This window comes from Diorhabda carinulata, chromosome X (genome assembly GCF_026250575.1).
Source record: "Diorhabda carinulata isolate Delta chromosome X, icDioCari1.1, whole genome shotgun sequence".
Lineage (NCBI taxonomy): Eukaryota > Metazoa > Arthropoda > Insecta > Coleoptera > Chrysomelidae > Diorhabda > Diorhabda carinulata.
The window spans coordinates 54,264,867-54,288,309 of record NC_079472.1 but is presented as its reverse complement, the minus strand read 5'-3'; the positions used below and the strand labels follow the sequence as shown (position 1 = coordinate 54,288,309).

Sequence of the window (23,443 nt, the reverse complement as noted above, 5' to 3'; positions counted from 1 at the left end):
CCAAAAATTCCCTTACTCTCTTTTTTGGAATGTAACATACCTTCTTGAAATATGTTTTAACATGTTCTGAAGATTTTTTGTTCGTTTAGGACTTGAGTAATAATTTGAAGAAAGCGAAGGATCAATATATAAATTGGTGTCAACGTTAGGAACTGCAAATGTCATCATATGGAATGTTAGCAGACAAATGCGTCAAGACGAAAAAATTCGTTTGTGATAACAGAAAAAACTGTTTTGGTTCTAGTCCAATACGTTCATAATGATCTCACATTCATAATAACTGCCTAGAAGTTCAATTTTCTTGAACACTTTTGTAGAACGCGGAATTGAATGATTTGTCAACAATTGGTCCTTTTACCTTACGGATTTTTTGCTAGAGACTTGTCACTTGCGACTTGAATCAGAAAAAATATCCTAGTTTTAGTCTAACTTACCTTCAACACTCAATTCAGACTGGACTAAAAGTTGAAAGAAAAAGTCGTTTTTGCAACTAGAATTTATTACTTAAAAATACACATGTCTAAATTATATTCAATAGGTAGCAAAAGATATGGGATAACTATAAGTAGAAAAATATCAACAATTATTTTTTTTATTAATAATAAATATTTAATCGAAAAACGAGATGTCATCATCATCAGAATCGGATCCATTCATAAGTCGATTCATGGCAACGTAATATTCAAGATCGTCCTTATCGTAATATTGGACGGCTATCAAAGGATCGTCTAATTCTAACTCAAACTCATCTTCACCATCTGATTCCAGTAAATCATCCTCGTCGTTAATCCAATATAACAGTTGTTGTAGTATCTCTGATTCTCTCTCCACCGCTACAAAATAAAAGAGAAAAAATTATTTCACGAATTATTTGGGTTATTTCGAACTAAACTGCCGAGCAAAAAATCAGGGTCACCCCGTGGTTGAAACTTAGCTTGCTGACTGTTTGATTGAATAAAAAAGTTTATTGAAAGTTATGAAAAGTGAAGAATTTTAATTCGCTGTGATTTTCATTGAACCAACGGAAATTTTAAGATTTTTAGTAGCTAGTATTCCCTCCTTTGGCAGCAATAACACCTTGCAAACGACGACGCATGTTGTGGATCACGTTCTGTTGAAGACTGCCCCAGTCCTTTACTAGTATGATGTGAAGCTCTGTAGAATTTCTGATGCCGGCACATGCAATGCTGGAGGAAATTTGATCTGAAAAACTGCCTTTCTAACTGTATAAAATGATCAAGAGTGTAAAAATTTAAACTTCAACTGCTAACATTGCTGCAACCGCCAACTGGATAGGATAATACAAAATCAAGTGGTTCGTAGATAGAAGAAATATTGGAGGAGAAGCTCCAACAAGCATTTTGAAAATGAGGAAAATGATCCGTCTGTGGGTAAATATACACAACTTACCAGAATCTAGTCCATGTCTTCTTGCACTAGGAGGTCCTACATCTACTACAAGTCCATTTGGTAGAGAATGTAAATATAAACAGGTATTTCCAAATGGACATTTTCCTTTTCCCTTGCGGAAATATTTACAGTCTTGAGTTTTCATTCTTCTCCTATGGTTATCGATGAAATTAACTTTTTCTTCTTTGGTTTCCAACCATACTTTCGAAGGATAAACGTAGTCTTAAATAGAAGTTGCATTATTTTATACAGTGTTTTTATAAAATACCGTAACTTGTTAATATTTTAATGTTATGTTAGGTTGTCCACCATTGAACATTCAAAATTTGGAATGTCTGCGTTCGTGTAGATAAAATTGAAAATTATTCAACGATACTAGCAAAATCTAATGTTGTTCTGAAGATAATGAAGCAGATGAAGACTACTTGGGTTATGGAATAAGTATCTAATATGGTGCCCGTAATTGAAAAAAGCTACTCACAAGGAACGGATGATCTCTCGAGTTTTTTTCTTCTTGTCAGTGAAATATAGGATCATAATATAGTTCAAATTCTTCGTTTAAGCCGTGAGGAAACTAATCACATAGCTAGTTTTTGAGTAATCAACCCTTTAACCGGCAACAACAATAACAATATTACGAATACATTCAGTTAATTGTAAATAATTTTATGGTTTCCACCGAAACAGGAAAGATAGATTCACTGAATCGATTCAGTACAAGATATATTTGGTCCGAGGAATCGATTAATCGATTTCAGATTGCCATGTCTATTCTGTTGTCATTATTCCGTCAAAACTAATCACGGAGATTCGTTCGTGGCATGTTATTATTTACGTGTTTAAAAAATTTTGGATTCAAGTTTATAAATATTATCTATCAGTGATGACAGTATAAAATTTCTATTTTGTGGTAAAACTAATGTGCGTAAAAACAAATTGTACTGATGAAGATGGTGATTAATTAATCAACTAATTATAAGAAATTATATATCTTAATCTGAAGCACTTGAATACTCCAAAATGGCGAATTTTTTTCACATCGGAATCGTCAGATTATTGAAAGAGATTTTTTTAGTTTCATTAAATATCTTTTTAAAAAATCTAACGTGCGCAATTGTTTTTTTTATTTTCAACTCTACGTACGTTCGAGCATGCGCAAACCTATATTATTACAAATACGTAAGACAGTGACACTGTGCAGACTCGATAATCCGAACTAATAGAAACCAAGACGATTCGGATTAACAAATAATTCGGATTACCAAAGCAGTTGTTTTTTATCAAAATCTTTATTATGAAACGCAAAAAAAACAATAATTACGAATAAAATATGAATAAAAAAATATGAATAAAAAAATATGTATAAAAAAGTAAGAATATGGTATGTATTAATTTCTAAAGTAATTTGTAATTTTAGCTTACTTTACACATCTTTGAGCAATGTTTTTTAGTGCCACTAATATCTTAGAATTATTTATTTTATAATAAAATATTGGTCAGATGTTGATTTAGTGGCCATAGAGTGTTATATCAATGATTATTCTTGTCAATCTGTCAAAAAATTGTCAAAAGTCTTCACGTCAAATTGATGGTGTGTTTAAACTGCTCAAATGAATAAAATTCATTTTTAGATCGTATGCAAATTTTTAGGAACCAGTTGTACAAAGAAAAGCACTAAAATTGTTTTTAAAGTCACTTTACCACTTTCTCCCTTGTTAAGTCTTTCAATAATTTTACTTTTTTGTTTTATGGACAATGTCTCGTGTTTTCTTCTAGGGGGTATTTTTATTTAAGCAAATATTAAAATAAAAACCTACTTATATCACATTATTTGGCATTACAAACATCGCAGCAAAGTATGTAAATATCACTGCTCAAAAGCTTATAAAAGCAGTGAAAATGCTGCACACCTGTTTAATGTGAGTCCCAGATATAAACAAAAGGGTAATTGGGGGCATCCCTAAACATCTAATCATAATTTCTATAGGAAAAAGGCCTAAAAGTACAAATTCGGATTATCGAGTACTATGAAATTCGGATTAGAGAGTACTATCAATACTGTCAATATCTGACACACTCGAGTATGCTCATGCAACAGTTTTTTTATATATTTGAAAATCTATATCCGCTTCCCCCAACGATGAAAAAATTTTTTTCTTCTTATCATCTAAGCTTTGCAACCCAAAACCGTCTCTATGACGGTCGATTGAATCCCCATTTAGCATCGAGGGCTCCCCTACTATTATATTAAAGATATATTTTACAACGTTTAAGATTGTTATACTTTTATTTTTGAATTTAATAAGAAGATGGTAACCGCTGTTTTGACATATTCTATTAATTGTATGAAATGTATCGGGACTCAAAATACTTTATCGAACGACTATCATATCTTAAGAGACGAAACTCAACATGAAATTATTTATTTCTATTATTTTCGCAAACTAAATCCTAATCCCAGAGAACCAAGTGATAAACAAATGGAAAATACATTCATTAATTTTTCAAAACTTCTTTTATTTGTTTGTCTAGAGCTTGAATTGAATGACTTGCTTTATCAGATATTAGTTTTCATTGTTCTTCTCAAGCTCTGAGCTTCATGAAGTTGTGATTATATTTTAGATTAGTCATCCTAAAGATGACATAATCTATTGTCATGTCTGTTTATTTCTTGCCCTTTTCATTTCACAAACTTTTCCCATTATTGTTCATTTATTTTTTGTATATCTCGCAAAAACAAAGCTATTAAATAGAACAGTATCGGTGAAAGTTTGTTAAAATTAAATAAGTCTCTAATATATATATATATATATATATATATATATACAAGGAAAGTGTTGGCTAATTCACTGGTCGACTAAAAAATGAAAGGAAATTGTAGGAACATAAGAATGAATAGCATATTGTGACAAAATTGATCTATACAAATATGAAAAAAAATAATTGTAACACGTAAGGTTTTTATGTTACATTTATAGAACCATATTCAATGGTAAAATATTTAATATTTATTAAAAAATAATTTAACGTTATTGAAATCGTATATTTTGCCAATATTTATAGTTTACATTTAATAAATATGCCTCACATCTATTAAAAACAAAAACTTTAAAAAAAACACTTTAAATATCAACTAGCTCTACTTTTTCCTTTTATGAAGGGTTGCACTTTCTCTTTTTAAAAACCAACAGTAATCACCCATCATGGTCAAATCCCATCGTTTTGGATACCGAATTTCCATTGTTCTAATATCTTGGTGGAACCTTAGACCCTGCTCATCACTGACAGCTCCCAAATTTTCGGGAATAAATGTCAAATGGGAATGGAGGAAATGAATTTTCAATGATATTCGAGCACCAAGAGATTTGTAGGCGTCCAGAAGTTCATCAAATAATTGTTGGTAGTTTGGATCCATATTTTTGCCCAAAAATCCCCTCACTATACTAACAAATGCCTTCAATGCTCTAAGTTCCTGTCTGGTGAGCTTTTTTGCAAAATTGTTATCGCCCGGCAATTTTCTTATTTGTGACCCAATAAAAATACCTTCCCTTAATTTGGCATCACTCAACTGAGGAAAGACTTCTCTAAGGTATTTAATCCATCGCCCTCTTCATTTATAGCCTTTACAAAGTTTTTTCATCTATCCAAGTTTAATGTGAAGAGGGGTATAAGGATATTTTTGGGATCTACAAGGGGTATAAATTTTGAGATCCCGGTTGAAACTCACTTCTTGCTAGCCAATTGTTGATCTACTGCCCAACTGTCCCCTAGACAAAGAAATAGCAATGTTTCGTAAACCCTCCCTGAATCCCCATTAAAATTCCAATCATCTTCAGTTCCCCACATATCTGGCACTTGTACTTGTAGTTAATTTTGCCTAAAAGCAAGCGAATAGTTTCATAAGTTCCTTTCATCTTCACAAAATGAGCAACTAGTATAGATGGCTTTAAATTTCCATTGTGTAATAACACTGCTTTTACATTGTATTTAGACGAGTCAATAAATAAGTGCCACTCACTGGGATTATGCTCAATATCAAGTTCCTTCATTAGACTATCAATATCCGTACACGCACACAACGAATTTTCCAAACTGTAGAATGCAGAAAATGTGGCATTTCTCTTTCTAAAGATCGTAATTTGTCTCTTTGGCTAACAAGTTCCATTCCTTAAGACTGTTGCTTTGATAACCCTAAATCATTAAACTCACTTTGAACAATTTGGATACTCGATTTTGTGCATTCCTTTCTTAGAATAATCTTCAGTCTTTTTAGGCCTAAATAGCAGTCGTCAAAATAGTAGAGTCCCGCCATACCATTGGAATAGCAAAAGGCATACTTTCTTTTCCTCCCATTCATCCACTGCACCAATGACACACTACAACTAACACAGCACGCGTGAGGGCCCACTGCTTGTCTTGGTCTCCAATTAAAATATCAAAATATTTGGAATAGGCTTTTTTCACATTTTCGGAAAGTGGCCTGGCTTGCGATTTCACTATAAATTCTTCATAAATATAGTAAAATTTGTCAGAATTTTTGCACCTTCGGCGCGTTTGACTCGACATTTTCAATGTTATTTTTATGTTTGTTATTCTGAATACAGTTTAGATATTTTTTTGACCATAAAATTTACCGATATTAACCGCCCCTTCATAAAATTACCTACCTACAAATGTAAACAGGGATAATTAGGCTATAAAAAAGTGGTTGTGTTAGGGCTTAATAATTATTCTTTATTGGACGGGTATTTCCAATTTAAAAATAAAGGTTTCACCTATGTTACGTAAATATTGTCAGCCAGTGAATTATCATTTATCAGTTTACCAGTGAACGCGATTCGGGTTACTTTCCGAACATTCAGATCATGATAGGATCGACTGAATCACAAAAATGCTTCTCCATTCATCCACTGCCATAATCTTAGCTGACATTTCAAATAGCACTGAATATTCATAGATAAATTTAAGACGAACGACCGTTTGGCAGCCGACGTGTTGAAATAAATATCCATAAAAATTATCAAAGAAACTTTCAGAATACAAAGATAATTACAAGGATTTTAAAATCTCTCGCCAAAGTCATTAAAATATTTTAGAGTGAATCATAATATTACTTGGTGGTAGAAGTGAAAAAATAAAAGATATCGGAATAGAGTGTTCCATTTTAATTAAAGAAACACTTTCCTGAGTTACAACTCTTTGTGTTGCTCAAGTCGACTTTTCACATTTTCATAATAATTTGTAACGATGAAAGAAAAGATTCGCTTCAATAGAGAAGTTGCATTTAAGTTGATTGATATGTGTATTGTATTAAAAAAAATCATGAGGAGTATATCTAAACCATGCAATTGTTTAAACAGTTTACTCTCAGAATCTGACGATAACTTGGTAAACGAAACGCGCGTCAGACTTGTAATTACGAGTTTGTATGTAGTAATAGTATATTAGTGTGTTTAATAGCGAATACTTCAGCTTGAAAGGCGGTAACATGTTACCAAGCGAAAAAAAAATTAGGGTATTTTCTGAAGAAACATGCTCCGGCCAATACATTCATCGTGGAGCCATATATGTGCCAGGTGGCTCCATTATTTAGTATTGCAGGCTTATAGTCCCCTGTCCATTGTTCTGTCAGAGATGTGTGTCTCCAAGTCCTTTCAAGAAGATGCAGAATCCTATTGACGTTTTCCACCACGATAGTTGATGGATATGTGGGACTCCCGTATACTACCCAATAAACCGCCATCTTCTGTCATCTCCTTTCAACCAGGGACTATTGTGATATTACTTCTGGTTGGTAGGTTTGTCCGTGTATGATGTTCTATTTGTTACTGTGACTATCTGCATCGGCCTAATCAAGTAGGCAACATCATTTACCAAAAACAAGCCAACAAGTTCAGTCTTCTGAATACTTATACCGCATTTGTCGGATTGAGTGTTCGGATTTTCAATCACATTCTTTTTGTAGTTGTTAGAATTGATAACTTGATCCTTGATAGCCCTTAGTCTCTGGAAAGATAGTTCCGTTAGTAAGACATCTGTTTGAAGAGTCTTTGTCAATATACGGCTGGTTGAAATTGTGATGATACCGACCATGTAATTACTAACTTTTGTGACCATTGTTGGAGTGAGTAATCCTTATTCGCTTTGGATATAATCCGATGTAGGGCTGAGGTTTCTGATTTCCTGTTAAAGAGTTCACGTGGTATCATTACATGTCGAGTGTAGGTTAACAAGATCGATTAAGCTTATCCCACCAACTTTTCGTAATAAAGTTTTTCTAGTAGTGGATGACTTCGAGTGGTGGTTGTTCTTCGTCATCATGGTTCGTGTTAACCTCTGAATACCCTTTAGCTCTGTTTTCGTCCACTTAAGGATTCCAAAAGAATACGTTAAAACAGTTGTGACATAGGTGTTGATTGCCTGAATTAAGTTGCCTGCATTTAGTTCGAATTTTACTCTTTTGGTATATTGATCCTGGCTTTTACGTTTCGCCTGCTTGGGGTCCAATAACTTAGCTTGTTGAAATCCTAGGTATTTGTAGGTTTCCCCGTTTTCCATCGCTTGTACGATATCTCAGTTGGGCACGACTGGCACTCGACTCGGCCAAGTGGGTGGACATCCTAGAAGCACTTAAAGACCGCTCGGGATCTCAGACTACTTGACCCAAGTGGTGGAAGACACGAGACGACAGAAGGACAGGTGATTAGACAAATTACTGCAAGGGTCGCTCAAGGATCTATAATTAGACCGGATCTATGGAATGATCTATATGATAGTCTGTTTGCACTGGAATTGCCTCTTGGCGTGCTTCTCGTTGATTACGTCAATGATGTCATAATTGTGATTACCGAACAATCTGCAGAATCAGCTCAGCTTAAACTGATACAGGTAATAGGACGAGTAAAAGGATTGATGACAGATCACCGACTTCAACTCGCTATGGAAAAAACTAAGCTGATGTAAGCACAAGAAAACAGTTACAAACAAGACTGTCGATTGAGATCGGGACAGACGAAATCGAGTCTAGGTGCGAAATATTATTTGGGAGTGACCATGATACAAAGATGTCTTTTTGGCCCCACATACAGAAGACAGCGCAAAAGGCTGCCAAAATGACAGCTTAATGTCAAATATCAACGAACCACAGATGGAGAAACCAAGGCTGTTAATGGCGACAACTTACTAAACTCTTCTATATGGGGCGAAGGTCTGGTCAGACGCTCTGATAATAAAGAAATACTGCAAAGCAATGTTGATGGTACAGAGACATGGTGCACTGAGAATCGCCAAGTCCTACCAGACTGTATCGCCTGTGGTGTGGTATAATTCCCGTGGACCTCCTGGCTTTTGATCGTAATAAGATATACAGAAGCAGCTTATATATAACACGAGAGGATGCGGTAACTGTCGAACGCACTCTAAGGCAAGGCGCGCACTAAAGTGATCAGCAAGTGACGTGGCAATGGCGTGGTGACCAAGTGGCAGGTGGAATCGGTAAAGCCTATGTAAACAAATGAAGACGCGCGCATCAAAACGGAGTAGCGTTGACGTGGTATTTTGCAGGTGGCGTGATGCCAGTCTGGTGCCACTAATCTCGAACATTCTTAATTTTCGACTGGCAAGCAGCTGGTGACGACGTGGGTTTTGCGACTACGTATTTTTTACCCGGATGTAAAGTGAATAAAGTGCAATAAATTTTATCTCAGCAAAATAGTTTAGAAAAAAACGATTATCGTAATCCAAAACAAGAGAGACAAAAAAGATGTATATCCAGTCCGTCAGTACTCACGGAAAATAAACCTAAAAGAAATAAAACCACTCACTATCAAGTAAGTAACTTTGGAAGACGTTAACAAATCTGCCTTTGAGTATTTTCAAAATAAGAAGCGAGCACCGTATAGACCACCTGCTTTGATGCTAACTAATGATGATGCCGATATACAATTTTTGTTGAGACTATTGGCCGACTTAAAAAAAATGACGGACAAGCAGAAAAGGAAATATAAAATGGGAGTCCTAAATCTTGCCGATGAAATCTTGGACGAGCCTGTAGTATCTCATACTTGAGCACCTCTTTTCTCCCCAACGTCTAGTTATTCATCACTTGTTGCAAACAGCATACCTTCTAGCCGTTCCTCTACACTCTATAGCATGTAGTAACTCGATTCCACCTCCATGTGAGACAATTGATTCACAACCATCTTATCAAGACATTTCGTTTTCGACAGTACATCCACACCCACACAAGATACATTTTTACAAATATTCTGTATGGTTCACAAAATAATTTTTAGGAGATACATTCACATTATTACCTAATAATGAATATGCTTTTCAACATAATGTTTTAAAATAAGTTTTTATTTAATTTAATTTAATAAATATATGTCTATTGATATTTTTTTATTATATACATACCACAATGTTACTAGAAGTCTTTCTTTGGGAGAAACACAATTCCTGAAGTTTGTATCCTTTTTTTGAAACATAGTTCGTAGTTTTGTCAGAAACTTGCAAAATGTCACCTTCTTCATTCGATAGAAAAGTTTAAATTTCTGGTCGTCCAAGTTCAAAGCCTTTTTATAAACGTTAAAAATTCCAAATTTTTTATTTTTCTGCCAGAGAGGATGAGCACAAAAGTGTTTCTTCTTCTGCAAGCTGTACAAATAAAAGAGCATCTTCATCCTCTGAGGACATTCTGGACAGAACTGATAAATCGGTGACACCATACGTTGTATGCCACTGCAGTGCGCATTAAATCACTTTCATACCACTTCGCCGCTATTCCATCGCGACGCCACATGTTTATGCCGTCGCTATGCCCCGTACCATTCCAATACCTCACCACTACCACACCATTCCAGTGCGCGCCTTGGTTAACAATACGGACGTGGCAACAATGATGGAGAGAAGAGAAATTAGCTGAATGGACGCGACGACTAATAAAAGACCACTATTTTTATGTCTAAATTGACCGGACTAATATTACAATAGATCCATTATCACCAATAGACAGGTGACAAAGTAACCTGACATTGTGGTGATTGATAGAAGAGTCAAATCAGTTCTTCTGGTCAATGTAGCCAAACCGAACAGTCATAAAATTATCATCAAACACTTGGAGAAACTGGTCTCATAATTGAGATTGAACAGATGTGACCCAGTTATTATGTCAGCAAATGGTGTCATACGTAAGACTCTACATGATAGCATCGGCAAACTGGGATTACCAAAAAATACTTTCACTGACCTAGAGACGACTGTGTTATGGACTGTATACCACACATTGGCATACAGTTGTTTTTCATTATGTATCTCACAGATCCCACAAAGTAAATATGTTATAAAACACACACACACACACACACACACACACACACACACACACACACACATATATATATATATATATATATATATATATATATATATATATATATATAATGTAAAAAACTTACCTGAAGCAATTCTACATTCTGGGCATGCTTTTGAAACATCAAAATCAAATTCTTTACTCTGTCTCCATTTTCTAATGCAAGCGAAACAAAAACAATGATTACAGTTAGGAAGTATACCAAATGTTTGTTCGGATCTGCAAATAAATAAATAATCGATAAAAAAGCGTTTTCAGTATATTAACTAATTTAATCCTTAATTGTACATAATGATTTGTTATCTAAAGTTTTATTAAAATATCAATTGATATGTTACATACTTCTGCAGTATGTAAATTACCAAAAATGATGTCATGTGACTACTAAAAAGTGTTAACAACTCTTCTTTATGAGGATGGTCACAGAAGTACCTGGCCTGGCCTAAAGATGGCGGTATTTGCTTGAAAAATACCATTGTATTAGAAAGAACACAATCTCTACAGCATATATTTCAATATTGGAGACGCCACGTTGTTTAGTATTTGTTTGACATCCATTAATAGTGAACGTTTTTAGTGAATACTTTTATTTGAAGTGCATTACAACCTACGAAAAAAATCCTCAAACCGGTACTGGATGAACGTCGACTGAAAGTTCCCTAGCTAACAGACATAGGAGGCATTTCAAAAAGTGCGATTCATTGTATATTAACTGAAAATTTGGGCTTGAGGAAGCTGTAGGCATGATGGGTGCCACATTTGCTGACAATTTAACAAAAACAGCGTCATGAAGATATTTCCATCAAATTTTTGGCAATTTTTCACAGAACTAAAGCCGAATTTTCATGCCGTTTCATGACCATGGATGTAACATAGGTCCTTCATTTCACACCCGAAACAAAAGAACAATCAAAACAATGGATTTAAATAGAGAACCAGCACCAAAAAAAGGCTAAGAAGACGGCTCCATCTGCAGGCAAGGCGTCTGTTTTTTTGGGATGCATGTGGGATAATTTTCATTGACTATCTTGAAAATGGAAAATCTATCAACATCTGGTATTATGTGGACTTATTGCAATATTTGAGCGAAGAAATTAAAGTTTGATTGCTAGGTGGTAAAAGATTTTCCAACAATGAAGAAATGATGCAAGGAAAAGTATATGGAGCTAAATGGAGCTCACATTGAAAAATAAATATATTTTTTTAGAAAATTTTTGTGTTTTCTTTTTTTAGTCCAGGTACTTCTAGAACCTCGTATTAATTTACAGGATCATTTGTGAAAAGGACCATTTTAATTTGCAATTGGCTATAGTGTTTAAGTACACAGCTCATGTGATTTTTCACATTTTTTCAAGATGCAAAACATTACTACCAAGTATTTGACTGGTAGTATCTTAACTTAGAGATTCCAGGATCGACTTTGGAAAAATCAATTTAGCTATGCATATTGAATATAGCACCCTGTTTGATATTTTTTTAATGCAATAAGGTTTAAAACTACATAAATAACCAATAAAACCCACATATGTGACAAAGTAGTCACAATTTTATTCAATGTTTAGTAAACAATCAAATCTTATTAAACATAGATCAACCATAATGACATATATAATAAGTAATTTAAACAAATATTATAAATTTCTAGTATTTCAACTGAAATGTATTGAATTACAATAATAACAAACAGCAAACAACAAAAATCAGAAACTAATATCAATAATAAGCAACAATAAAAATACACTAATTGCAACAAAATAAAAGTATGGGGTGAAATTCATGTACTACTAAATCATTATTGATCAATTCAAATAAAGATCTTTTTACTCAAACAATTTTTTGCATTTTTAAACTATAAATATATAAAAAAAGAAATCATTATATACCTTTCAACTTTTTTCAAGATTGTATCAAAACAAATGCCACAAACTTTTTCTTCAGATTCACTAATCTTTACTAAAGTTATTGCTGCTTGTGCAGAAGATGTACTAGGCCCATAAATTTCTCTCAATGGTTCTTTTGGTCTTGTAGGAGATAGAGCTCGAGCACCATCTTCTTCCTTTGACTAAAAAAAATATGACAATTAAATTATTTATAATCTAAACAAACTGATGATTATATTTGAACAAGAAATATTATTTTGTAAATTAAGGATCTAACCTCAATATAGATCTTTGGCTCCACCATTTCAGGAGTTTCGTGGAGATTCCAACATCTATTCCCAAATCTACATATTCCTCGAAGATTAAATTTACATATATCTCTATTCCCTCTAATTCCAATATTCATTTTGCAAATTAGTTTGCTCCTCTGAATATTCAGGATATAAATATGTTACATATATAATCTGGATTACTGGTGTGTCTATATTGACAGCTGAAGTTTCTATATATTAAATTCTTATTTCCAGCTGTAAAAATAAATAAAACATATTACTTTATCTGTAGGTCTAGATCTTTTACTTTTTGAAGAGTATATGATAGTTAAACAATATATATTATCAAATTTCTTTGATATGAAGAAGGTGAACACAAAAAGTTTTTGAAGGTTACAAAAATCATTGACATGAAATTTAACTAATATGTCATTAACAATGATAGTGATATAATTACAACACTTCAAGTTTATTTAGAAAAAAGCTTAACATGCATTGAAAGTTTCCTTATTGATAAATGATCCAAAAAAAATACGTGAGTCGGTAATTAAAATTAAAGGGAAAAATTACACTATCTTTGAAAAACTCTTTATATACGTAATAATTACTCACCCAAAATAAATGGCTCTAAATTCCAACGTGGTTTTTGATTTGAACAGCAGCCTTTTGTTATGGCATGACACACATTTTTTTTTATTTTAGATAAATTGTTACAATATATAGGTATGTATGTCAATACTTATATATTGTATTGCTAACCAAAACAACTTTAATTCAAAGAAGTTTTTTATGAATTTTTCTAGTCAAAACAGATGCTGGAAACTCTTTACCACCGGTAGATAGCTTTCTTTTAAACACAGCTGACAATACAAAAGCTAGAAGTACAATAGCGCAAACGCAAAACGAAATGTCATATGACAATTGAATAAAAAACCCTCTGGTTTCTTGATAGCGTGGAATCAGTGCTGTCACTACAAATTTTCGAACCGTATATCATCGATGGCATATTTTAATCAAATCTATGAATGAAAATATTATAGAAAAACTTGTTTTTGTACAACTGCCATTAAAAGTGTCACTTTTAATGACGGTCAACAATGTTAAAAATGATTGTTCACGTGGAAGCGTTTTATAGCATATTTTATTAAACTGATCTGAAAATACCCTGTTTTCATCTGTTTACAAAGATGTGAAGGTGGTATTTTCAGATCAGCGCACGGAAATATAAACAGCATAAAATGATTCGTGGCATACTGAAATCGTAGGTATTACGTCCAACATGTTGGATACCATACCATCAGCGCTGTCCCAAAACTTGTTGCAAAATATCTGAAACTGAAAAATCCCGAAGAATATGGGACATGGACCAAGGCATTCTTAAAAATAGTTATAAAATTTTTTGGGGTCATCGAGTAGATCCGGAAAGAGGTGAATGGAAGAACCGAACACTGGTCTTCTTAAATGTATGGGATGAACCCAACAGAAATTTCGTCTTTTCTTCATCTTTCTTCTTCTGTATCATCGGAGTAAAATTATGGCTTGCAGATGAGCATCCATCTTGTCACAAATTCTTCACAACACTGACTGACTCAGACTCAACAAGCGACATATTCAGTGCGAAAGCAAATTTTGACGTGACTTGACTGAAAAAAACTTGACTAGACGCGAATGGACTGGACTGGCTTGGTGCGAAATGGGCCTTAATCTATCTCATTCCATTCTTGTTAAATGTCCAAACCAATTTGAGATTCTCTTATTTATTTTTCTTTTGATTATTTCTTGTTGTAGTAGTATGTAGTTTTTCCTTCTATTTTTCGTAGATATCTAATCTCTCTATTTTATTGTTAGGTAAATATTCAACTTAGTAGTAGTTTTTTGTCATGACGGAAATGGGTTGAGCAGCACATTGAACCAATAAAATGTAAAGTTAAACTTTTGTACCACTTTAACTTTTTTCATTAATTACAATGCGGTTGAAATGATATTTTAATCAAAGGCACGGACTAATTGAATAATTTTCGTTGAAGCATTAATCAAGTAATCACCACCATAACAAAGTTGCAGCTATTTCGAATAAACTTTTGTATACAAATGCCAACAATTTTGAAATTATGATTTCGTTTCCGTAGTAGTAGTAACATGAAAAATGTACTATTTCATTGGGAGACGGCAGTGGATTTTATTAAAGGGATAATGACATGGAAAAGTCAAGTTTGGAAAGAGTCGTTTTCATTTACGCGTTAGGTATTAGGCAATCTAAGAAAACAGCTTATCTACGCCAAACTGGTGGCTGTGGAGTGAACAATTAATTTTGTCGTATGAACCCGTGTTAGCTTTTCTTAGTTTTCCCAGTAGTGAGAGTTATTTTTTATTGTTTTTTCATTTCGTGGTGTTAGAAAAACTCCACAGATACTTTTTATATGTGTTTCAATAAAGCTAATATAGCTGTAGCTGGGTATTTTTGCAGTCTTTTTAGGCAATCTGCAACTAAACTTTTAAGCAATTTACAAAATTTGGGACACTTGTACTAATTCTGTGCTCAAATTACGGAAGTTTTCTCGACATAAGTGTTGACAGTTGCATTCAATTTATCAAACATTTAATCAGTTAATATTGCGAATTGATAACCCAGTGGCAGCTGAAAGGAATAAGAACAAACTTGAAGCTTTAGGTAGAGTTAACCACAATTCACTTGATGGAATGAACGGTGGTCAAAACCCTGCTCATTTTCCACAAGTTTCCAATAAACTTTTTCTACCGCTTACCTACACTAAGCAAAGCACTGCAAAAACATGAGAAAGCCACGTTTATGGGAGGAAATTTTGCACTTTTCCAGTAGCAACTCTCTGAGAAGCAATTTAGCAAAACAATGGAAATAATAACGTCTAGAATCGAACAAATAAGCTCACAAACCACACATAAACTTACGGAAAAAGCAATTGCTTACCGGAAGAAATCTAGCGTAGTCGCCGATAATATAGATTTAGATGATAAATGAGGTGTGTAAGATATATCAAAATAAAGGATTTCTACTATTCACCTCTGAAATTATTTCGAAATTAAATATTTGGATAATGTATTCCGCCGTGTCAAGCACAAGGGAGGGGTGATAACTGCTCTGATGAGACGTAATAATGTCAAAACTAGTCAGTAATTACACCCTCTCCTTGCAATTTCGCGGCGCCATTGGGGATGTTAATATCGACAAAAGGGTCAATTTACATTACGCTCTTCAGAGGAGTTGTAATTTAATATTCGTCGAGGCATTAGCCAGGAAAGTAGTTGTTTTCTCCTATGAAGAACGACGGAATACATTTTAGAATTTCGAAATTTTTCATATATATATATATATATATATATATATATATATGAATTGTAACCTTTGCCAGCTTTGAGCGTTTTCTTATTAGGAACGTGGCAATGAAACACCCAGACGATGAAGTATACGAAAGCTCGGTAAAATATATTAAAGTCAGTCCACTTTGGTGTTTCATTGCCACGTTTCTAGATTTCTTCATCAACTTGAGTATAAATTTATTTTTTCTCCTCTCTCTAATTTCTTGGGTTCGTAGATTGTTTGGATAAAATAATAAACCTTCGATGAAATATCACATTTATATGTATAACTTAACGTTTCGTTCCTTCCTTGGGAGAATTTTCAAAAGAATAATTAATATATGATGATTAAAATATTTGTAGAATCGATAAAACATATTAGTAGATAATATATCTTAAAAACATTATGAAAAACATAGTATTAGAATAAGTGTATTCACCTCAAAATTTCAATAAAACGATATTATACCAGGTAGATTGAAATAAACTTGATTGATCAAATTATAGTAAATTTGGCTGAGGTTTTTTATATCTTGTCTAGCATTCACAGAACATTTATCTTGTTTTATGTGTATCATATCTTTGATTAATAATTTGAAAATGCTCCCAATACATATAATTGTGATATTTCATCGAAGTTTTATATATATTTGTAGATTTTAATACTAGTTCTATCAGTGGTAGCGCTGCGATCGTAGTTCCGAGCACGCACAGCTGCTATCCTAACTGAAACAGAAATATACGCCATTACCAGATCGCTGCTGCAGACATGTTCTTTGTAGTGCTTCTTTATGATGACAGTTTTAATTAAAAATGCCGCCGTTTGTGAGATCAGATTTATGATTCATTTTTCAAATGCAAAGAAAGTTGAAGACAAATCTACGAGGTATACGGACAAAATGCTATGAGTGATTCAATGATTGGAATATGCGACAGACATTTCAATGAAGGATGGGATCAAATGGAAATAAAGAAAGATCGTTACTGACTTGTTGAATTGTGGACAAGCTTAAGCTACTTTGAGCTTACAGCTTGTGCAACACAAAAAACAACTTATGAGTAATGCTTTTCAGTTTTTGCAACGCCTATAATGAAGATGGTGATGATTTTTGTTCTGGGATAGTCACAGGAAATGAAAGTTGGAAATCTTACGACTCCTTAGATACTAAACGAGAAACAATCGGATGAAGGTACACTTCGTCCCCAAAGAATGTTAAACGTTAGCAAATCTTGACACCTTGAAGACTCGTCTGCACCGTTTGGAACAAAAGCCGAGGATTACTGTTAAAAGGTGTTGTTTTTTTCCACGTTATTGCTTGACCTCACAATGCGGATGTAAAAAAAATACCCTACACAAATTTGACTGGATTTTTGATCATTCTCTGGACAGTTCGGCCTTGCTGGTATCTAAAAAATGTCTAATGCTGTGTAGAAAGTTTGCTCAACAGTTGTAGATTTTTCTATAAAAAATATGTTCATTGTTTTTTTATATAACCAAACGGAACTTTGGTAGATATACCTGGTATCATTCCTTTTCGAATAAACTGTAGTTAGAAACATTTTCATAAACCTTACCGGTGAAATATTCCGTATCTCATTTATGTAACTAAATTTTGAGGCTCTATATAGTCAAGTATCTCTTATTTACCAACTTTTCGCCAAATTAGATAGGAGCTAATGAACTTAAAAAGCTTTAATCTTCCTAAATAACTTTGAACGTTTAATTGCCTATGGCTACAGCTTCTTTTTTATCGTTCGACACTGTTCCCAAGATTTAATTCAAAAACTTGGAATGAACACATAAGAAACGAACACTAGAGGAATATTAATTTTTGAATTTAATCAAATTTTCCACTTTAGACTTATAACAAAAATATATATCGGCAAACTCAAGTTTTAGGTTATTAAAAGTTGGGAGTTCCGGAATAAAGGATTCTCTGTTATAAGAAAAGGTTATTTTCCTTGTAGGGATTTGTTTTTATGGCCTCAATGGATCTTGACAAAACTTTTAGACGAGAGCGAGTTTTTAAACTTGTGGTTACATGTAAATGAGTGATGCGAGGAGAATATGAAAACGATTTATTTTCCAAAGTTGGTACTTCCTTAGATACTTTAATATTTGTAAGTGTTTATTGTAGAATGAACTTTCGAATTAAAATTGAAGGTGGATAACATCCTCGTCTGATGAAACTCAATTTTTGCGGTTTAAGTAACTCAAATAGTTGTTAAGAAATATAATTAAAACTTTCTCTTATAACAATAGATATCTCTCCGATTTTTTGTTTGTATTAAAATAAGAAACAACCGATTTGAAAGGCTTGAAAAGATGAATCTGAACGTTCAATGCGGATCGTTTAATCGTGAGTTATTGAATTCCAAACTCGATCAAATCTTCTTGGTAAATGAACAACAATTTATTAAAATTTTTATTTCTTAAATCTCCACATAGTTTAGAAAAAACACCACATTGGCTTCGATGTGATATAAAAGGATGGATCCATAATTTCTCATCGCTCATAATAAATAAGTGCTCTAGCTACTCCATTTGGAGACCTTAGATGACCAGAAGTAGCCGTAGCTATGTAACTGGAGACGTCGCCTTGGCGTCGCGTCCCAGTGAAGTAGTAGCAAAATCAAACCGTTTCGTGGGTATGGCCAGTTCGAACTTTATAAAAAGTAATTTTTATGCTACTTGCTTTTACTTCATAAATTGTAAGTAATGGCGAATCTCAGTTCACAAAAAAGTGCCCATTTATTTTTAAGAGTTTTTAATATTCCAGGGCGTGGAATTGGATAATAAATTATTTCCAATATCGACATTATTCCAATTTCAAGTAGTAGTAGGTCCCATTTTTAAACAAGATTAGTTGGAAAATCTGAAATTAATTTAACGTAGAGGTATGGATTTAACAGCGTAATGGAAATATGATTGATTTATATTGTGAATAGGAATTATATTTATTTATAGGGACTATAAAAAGGAAATTGAAATTATTTAAAAATTAATTTAGATGATTGATTTATGAATAAACTTCACTCAGAGAAAAGTAATTTCACGTTATTTTTATAAATATATATTTATCATAGCTATCAAGTTATGTCAGAACAAATATAATTGATCAAATCTGAGTTCGAGGTTCGATTTTCATCAAAATCCAATGAGGTTACACGATTTTTTCCGGTGATAAATTGGACGCAAAAAATTGGTCCAAATCCACAATAGGCTTCTATTGCTTTTTTCTATTATAGTAGAATGATCTTTTACGAATTTACCAGAGTTTTAAAATCGAAAATCACACGCGGATACTCATATAGGATTTTACGATGGGCCCAGTTAGGCCCAGACTTGGTCCAAGTATGTACAACTTTGCCCCTAGCTTGGAAGCCGTTATTGGCCCAGACTTGGCCCCAGACGTAGGATTCTGGGATGATAATAATGTCCTTCGCTTGGTTTGCATCCCTAAACCAGGCCTGGTTACCTAGATAAGCCCAAGACTGTTCTGCATCCCTGGGTCAGGCTGATTGCTTGTAAATTTCTATTAATGTACATAAAATGTACATAAAAATATTAGGTAAATAATTGAATATATAAGGAAGTGATACTATTTTTTATTGTATTTTAGCTAAGAATTTTATTCATAAAAAATTATTACTTTTAATGTTGAGATATCTATTATACATAAGATATTAGAACAAAATCAGGCCATTATTGGTTTGCCAAGGTCTGGTTTCCGAATGTTGGTCCAAGCTAGTCCCCGTCGTTCAAGTCTGGGGGCTCCTACATGGGTAAAAGTACCTCCTATGTACTATACAATTTTAAAATAATGGTTATATTGTTGGAAAATAAAGAGGATGATAATATGGTGATACAGTTAACGCTTGAAAGTAATGATCCAAATATATTCAAGAAAAGAGAAGAAGCAGACACCTACCAGATATTAGTATTAAAACACTTGATCGACAGTGGTATCACATTTACTGCTGAACAATACATTTATTTAAAAAAATACTGAGCAAAATCAAGATGCAGGCTAAAAAATATCCTATGTTAATATGATCAGGAAATAAACTGTGTTAGAATCATATTAAGGTAGGAGCAGAAATGATCTACAACTTAACTGCTGCGGAAAAAAGAGCCCACGTAGTGACTCAATTCCAGCATGCCTTACACCTGAAAAGGTAGAAAGGGTTCAGGATAAAGGAAGTAGGATGTTTATAGGAAAGATTAACTTATCGATTGTTCCATAGTACTTAATATTGTTAAATATTTTCTTAATTAGTCTGTTGAATATTGAAATACCGAAAATTGAAGTAAATAAACAGATAATTCGATACAAGTTATGTTCTCGCTCGCAAATACGAACCTGTTATTAATAGTCCGAGCGCTCTCAAGGGTACCCGTAGTCCTTTATGGGTCGCAACGAAAAAATGATCGATATCTATGTTTTTTAGTCCGGAGAATCGATTTTGGGGGGATGCGAGGCCAGCACCCTGGTCAGTTTTTTGTTATCAAAAATTTAATTGTTTAAACGGCCATAATTTATTATGTACAACAGTTACGGAGCTTATGATAAAACAGTCTGGTTGCAAATCTTTTAACAAATATTTCCGTTTTTGAATTTTGGAAAAACATTCATTAGAACCAAAGAAGTGTGAAAAAAATGCAAAAATGTGCTATTTTCTTTTTCAATCGGTCGTATTTCGGCCTAGGCCAATTCAAAGAAAATACTTTTCCCTTCAAAACGAGCCCTCATACGTACATATTCAAGCATTTGGAACAGTTTCGTAGCACTTGGAGGACAAAATTGTAATAGGACAATGACACTTTTAATTGTTTATAGGCCATTCGTGCAGGAAAACTAAACATTTTCGAAGCTTCATTTTATTCCGCATAGTAAAAGACAACTTTTAAGCCTTCACTTGAAATTCCATGACAATTGGTTAATAAACTACAGCCGATTTTCGGATCGTAGATGTTATGTGTTTTGGTCACCAGTTAAAATGGACAAATATGAGTACATTTGAGAAAATTTCGCAGTGGCTTTTGAAATTTGATCTCTCATTTGTCAAAATATGTACATACGTAGAAAATTCAATAAAAATTGGAGAAAGACAACATAGATAACATAGATATAAGATCTGCAAGAAATAAATTCCACAGTTACTATTCCGAAAGACACCTTGTTTTGTGGTTCCAGTAAAAATAAAGTTTTGCCTCGAAGTTTTCTTCGTGAATATATTTTTAAAAACGGTGAAATATGATGGCCAGGAATTGAAGTAATATGCAGTGTTGCTAATGGAATACCTTGCCAGTCTAACATAGCAACTGATAACATTCATTTAAATATATTACAAGATGAGAACATAGGAAAAGCAGAATCAAGAATAATTTTACATGTATTTCATGCAAGCATTGAAGGCAAAAAGAAAATACTGGTTCTTTCGTCAGATAACGACGTCGTGGTTCTATTATTGAACTATTGGCCTAAATTTGAAGAAAAAAATCTGAAGGTAGAAATATTTTTAAATTATACAATGAATATTCATTTTACTTCAGGTAGTTGGAAAACATTTAATTTTTTTAGGAACTTTGGATAAGAGTCGGCGCAGGATCGACAAGAAGATTTGTACCACTGCATGAATTATCTAAAATAATCGGATATGAAACCTGCTCAATATTGATAGCTCTACACCATCTTACCGGATCCGATTATACAAGCTAATTTGGCACGAACCATGCCACATTACAAGCTTTTCTAGAGAAGTTTCTTCAAAGATTTGCCCGCAGTAACAATTTTTATAATTATTAATACTATATCACAGAAATCATCCGTTTATATTACTTATATTTTGTTGATATCCTTTGTTGCACTACAGATGTAACGAATGTCGAGATTGAAATATCTTGTATTATTGCGGAGCAATATCTGGCCCACGTACTAAAAAAATCAATGACAACACTAATCAAGTTTGATGAGATTCGCTACGAACAAAAATTTTATGAGAATAAAACAATAATGGAGCTCTTTCCCACTTCAAGTTCTATCAAACTATATATATTTAGAGCATTTTATGTAACATATGAGCAAGTTAATACTCTTATATTGAACACTAATGGTATTCGGATAAATCCGCAGGATTTTGGATTTGAATTACATAAGAATATTTTTGTACTTCAAAAAATTAATGTTCTGTATCCACTAATAAGTGAATTGGTACCGAATTGTAATAGCAAAAAATGTGTAGCAAAATATTGTATTTGCAAAGCAGCTGGACTACCTTGCATTTCATTCTGCGCTCAACTTGTTAAAAACCCTTGCAACGTGTAAATAATGTAAAAAGATTGTATTCTTTTAGGATATTAATATTGAATCGTTTATCAGCATAAAACTGTGATGTGGGATGTAAATAGACGAGTGTGTTTTGCCAAAGCTAACTAAAACTATTCTTGATAAATAATATTACAATATAATTGATTTTGTGACAAATAAATACTTACTTTATATAGATGTGAAATGCAATCGGTTAAGAAAATGTAGTAATAATTTGTGTAAGATGTTATTGAAAATGCAAAAGTAGCTAACAAGTGTTATGTAATTGATACTTGTAAAATATTTTTGCTACAAACTGCCAAAGAAAACGGTCGCTTAGATTGCAAGCTTCGTAGACTCACGTGCAGCGGTGCGACAAACATTTTTTGACAAATAAGAGATCAAATTACAAAAAACTACTGCAAAATCATCAAATGTACTCATATTTGTCCATTTGAACCAATAGTCATGGAATTTCAAATGAGGGCTTAAAAGTTGTCTTTTACTATGCGGAATAAAATGGGGCTGTTTTTTTCGAAAATGTTTAGTCTTCTTTGCACGAATGGCCTATAAACAAATAAAAGTGTCATTTTCCTATTAAAATGTTGTCTTCCAAGTGCTATAAAACTGTTCCAAATGCTTAAATATGTACGTATGAGGGCTCGTTTTGAAACGGAAAAGTAATTTCTTTGAAATGGATCCTCAAAAGTCTCAATTGAAATTGCCTAGGCCGAAATACGACCGATTGATAAAGAAATCAGCACATTTTTGCATTTTTTTCACACTACTTTGGTTAAAATAAATATTTTCACAAAATTCAAAATCGAAAATATTCGTTAGAAGATTTGCAACCAGACTGTT

General features: G+C 33.2%; 1 protein-coding gene across 1 annotated transcript; it reads right to left on the bottom strand.

The window, feature by feature from the left end:
• Positions 1-481: 481 nt before the first annotated feature.
• Positions 482-13,860, bottom strand: LOC130902023 (probable E3 ubiquitin-protein ligase makorin-1). Its single transcript, XM_057813820.1, has 6 exons — positions 13,548-13,860; positions 12,941-13,190; positions 12,667-12,845; positions 10,869-11,002; positions 1,411-1,632; positions 482-833 (listed from the first exon to the last, which is right to left on the bottom strand). The coding sequence occupies exons 2-6, from the start codon at positions 13,067-13,069 to the stop codon at positions 610-612; spliced, it is 888 nt and encodes a 295-aa protein (XP_057669803.1). The 5' UTR covers positions 13,070-13,190; positions 13,548-13,860; the 3' UTR covers positions 482-609.
• Positions 13,861-23,443: the final 9,583 nt, after the last annotated feature.

Bases quoted from the DNA above. Each gene is read 5' to 3' on its own strand.
- LOC130902023 (XM_057813820.1), bottom strand. From the start codon at position 13,069: ATGAATATTGGAATTAGAGGGAATAGAGATATATGTAAATTTAATCTT. The intron at 1,633-10,868 runs GTAAGTTTTTTA...CTTCTATTTAAG, and splicing joins AGAATGTAGAATTGCTTCAG to ACTACGTTTATCCTTCGAAA. The intron at 834-1,410 runs GTAAGTTGTGTA...TTTATTTTGTAG, and splicing joins AAGACATGGACTAGATTCTG to CGGTGGAGAGAGAATCAGAG.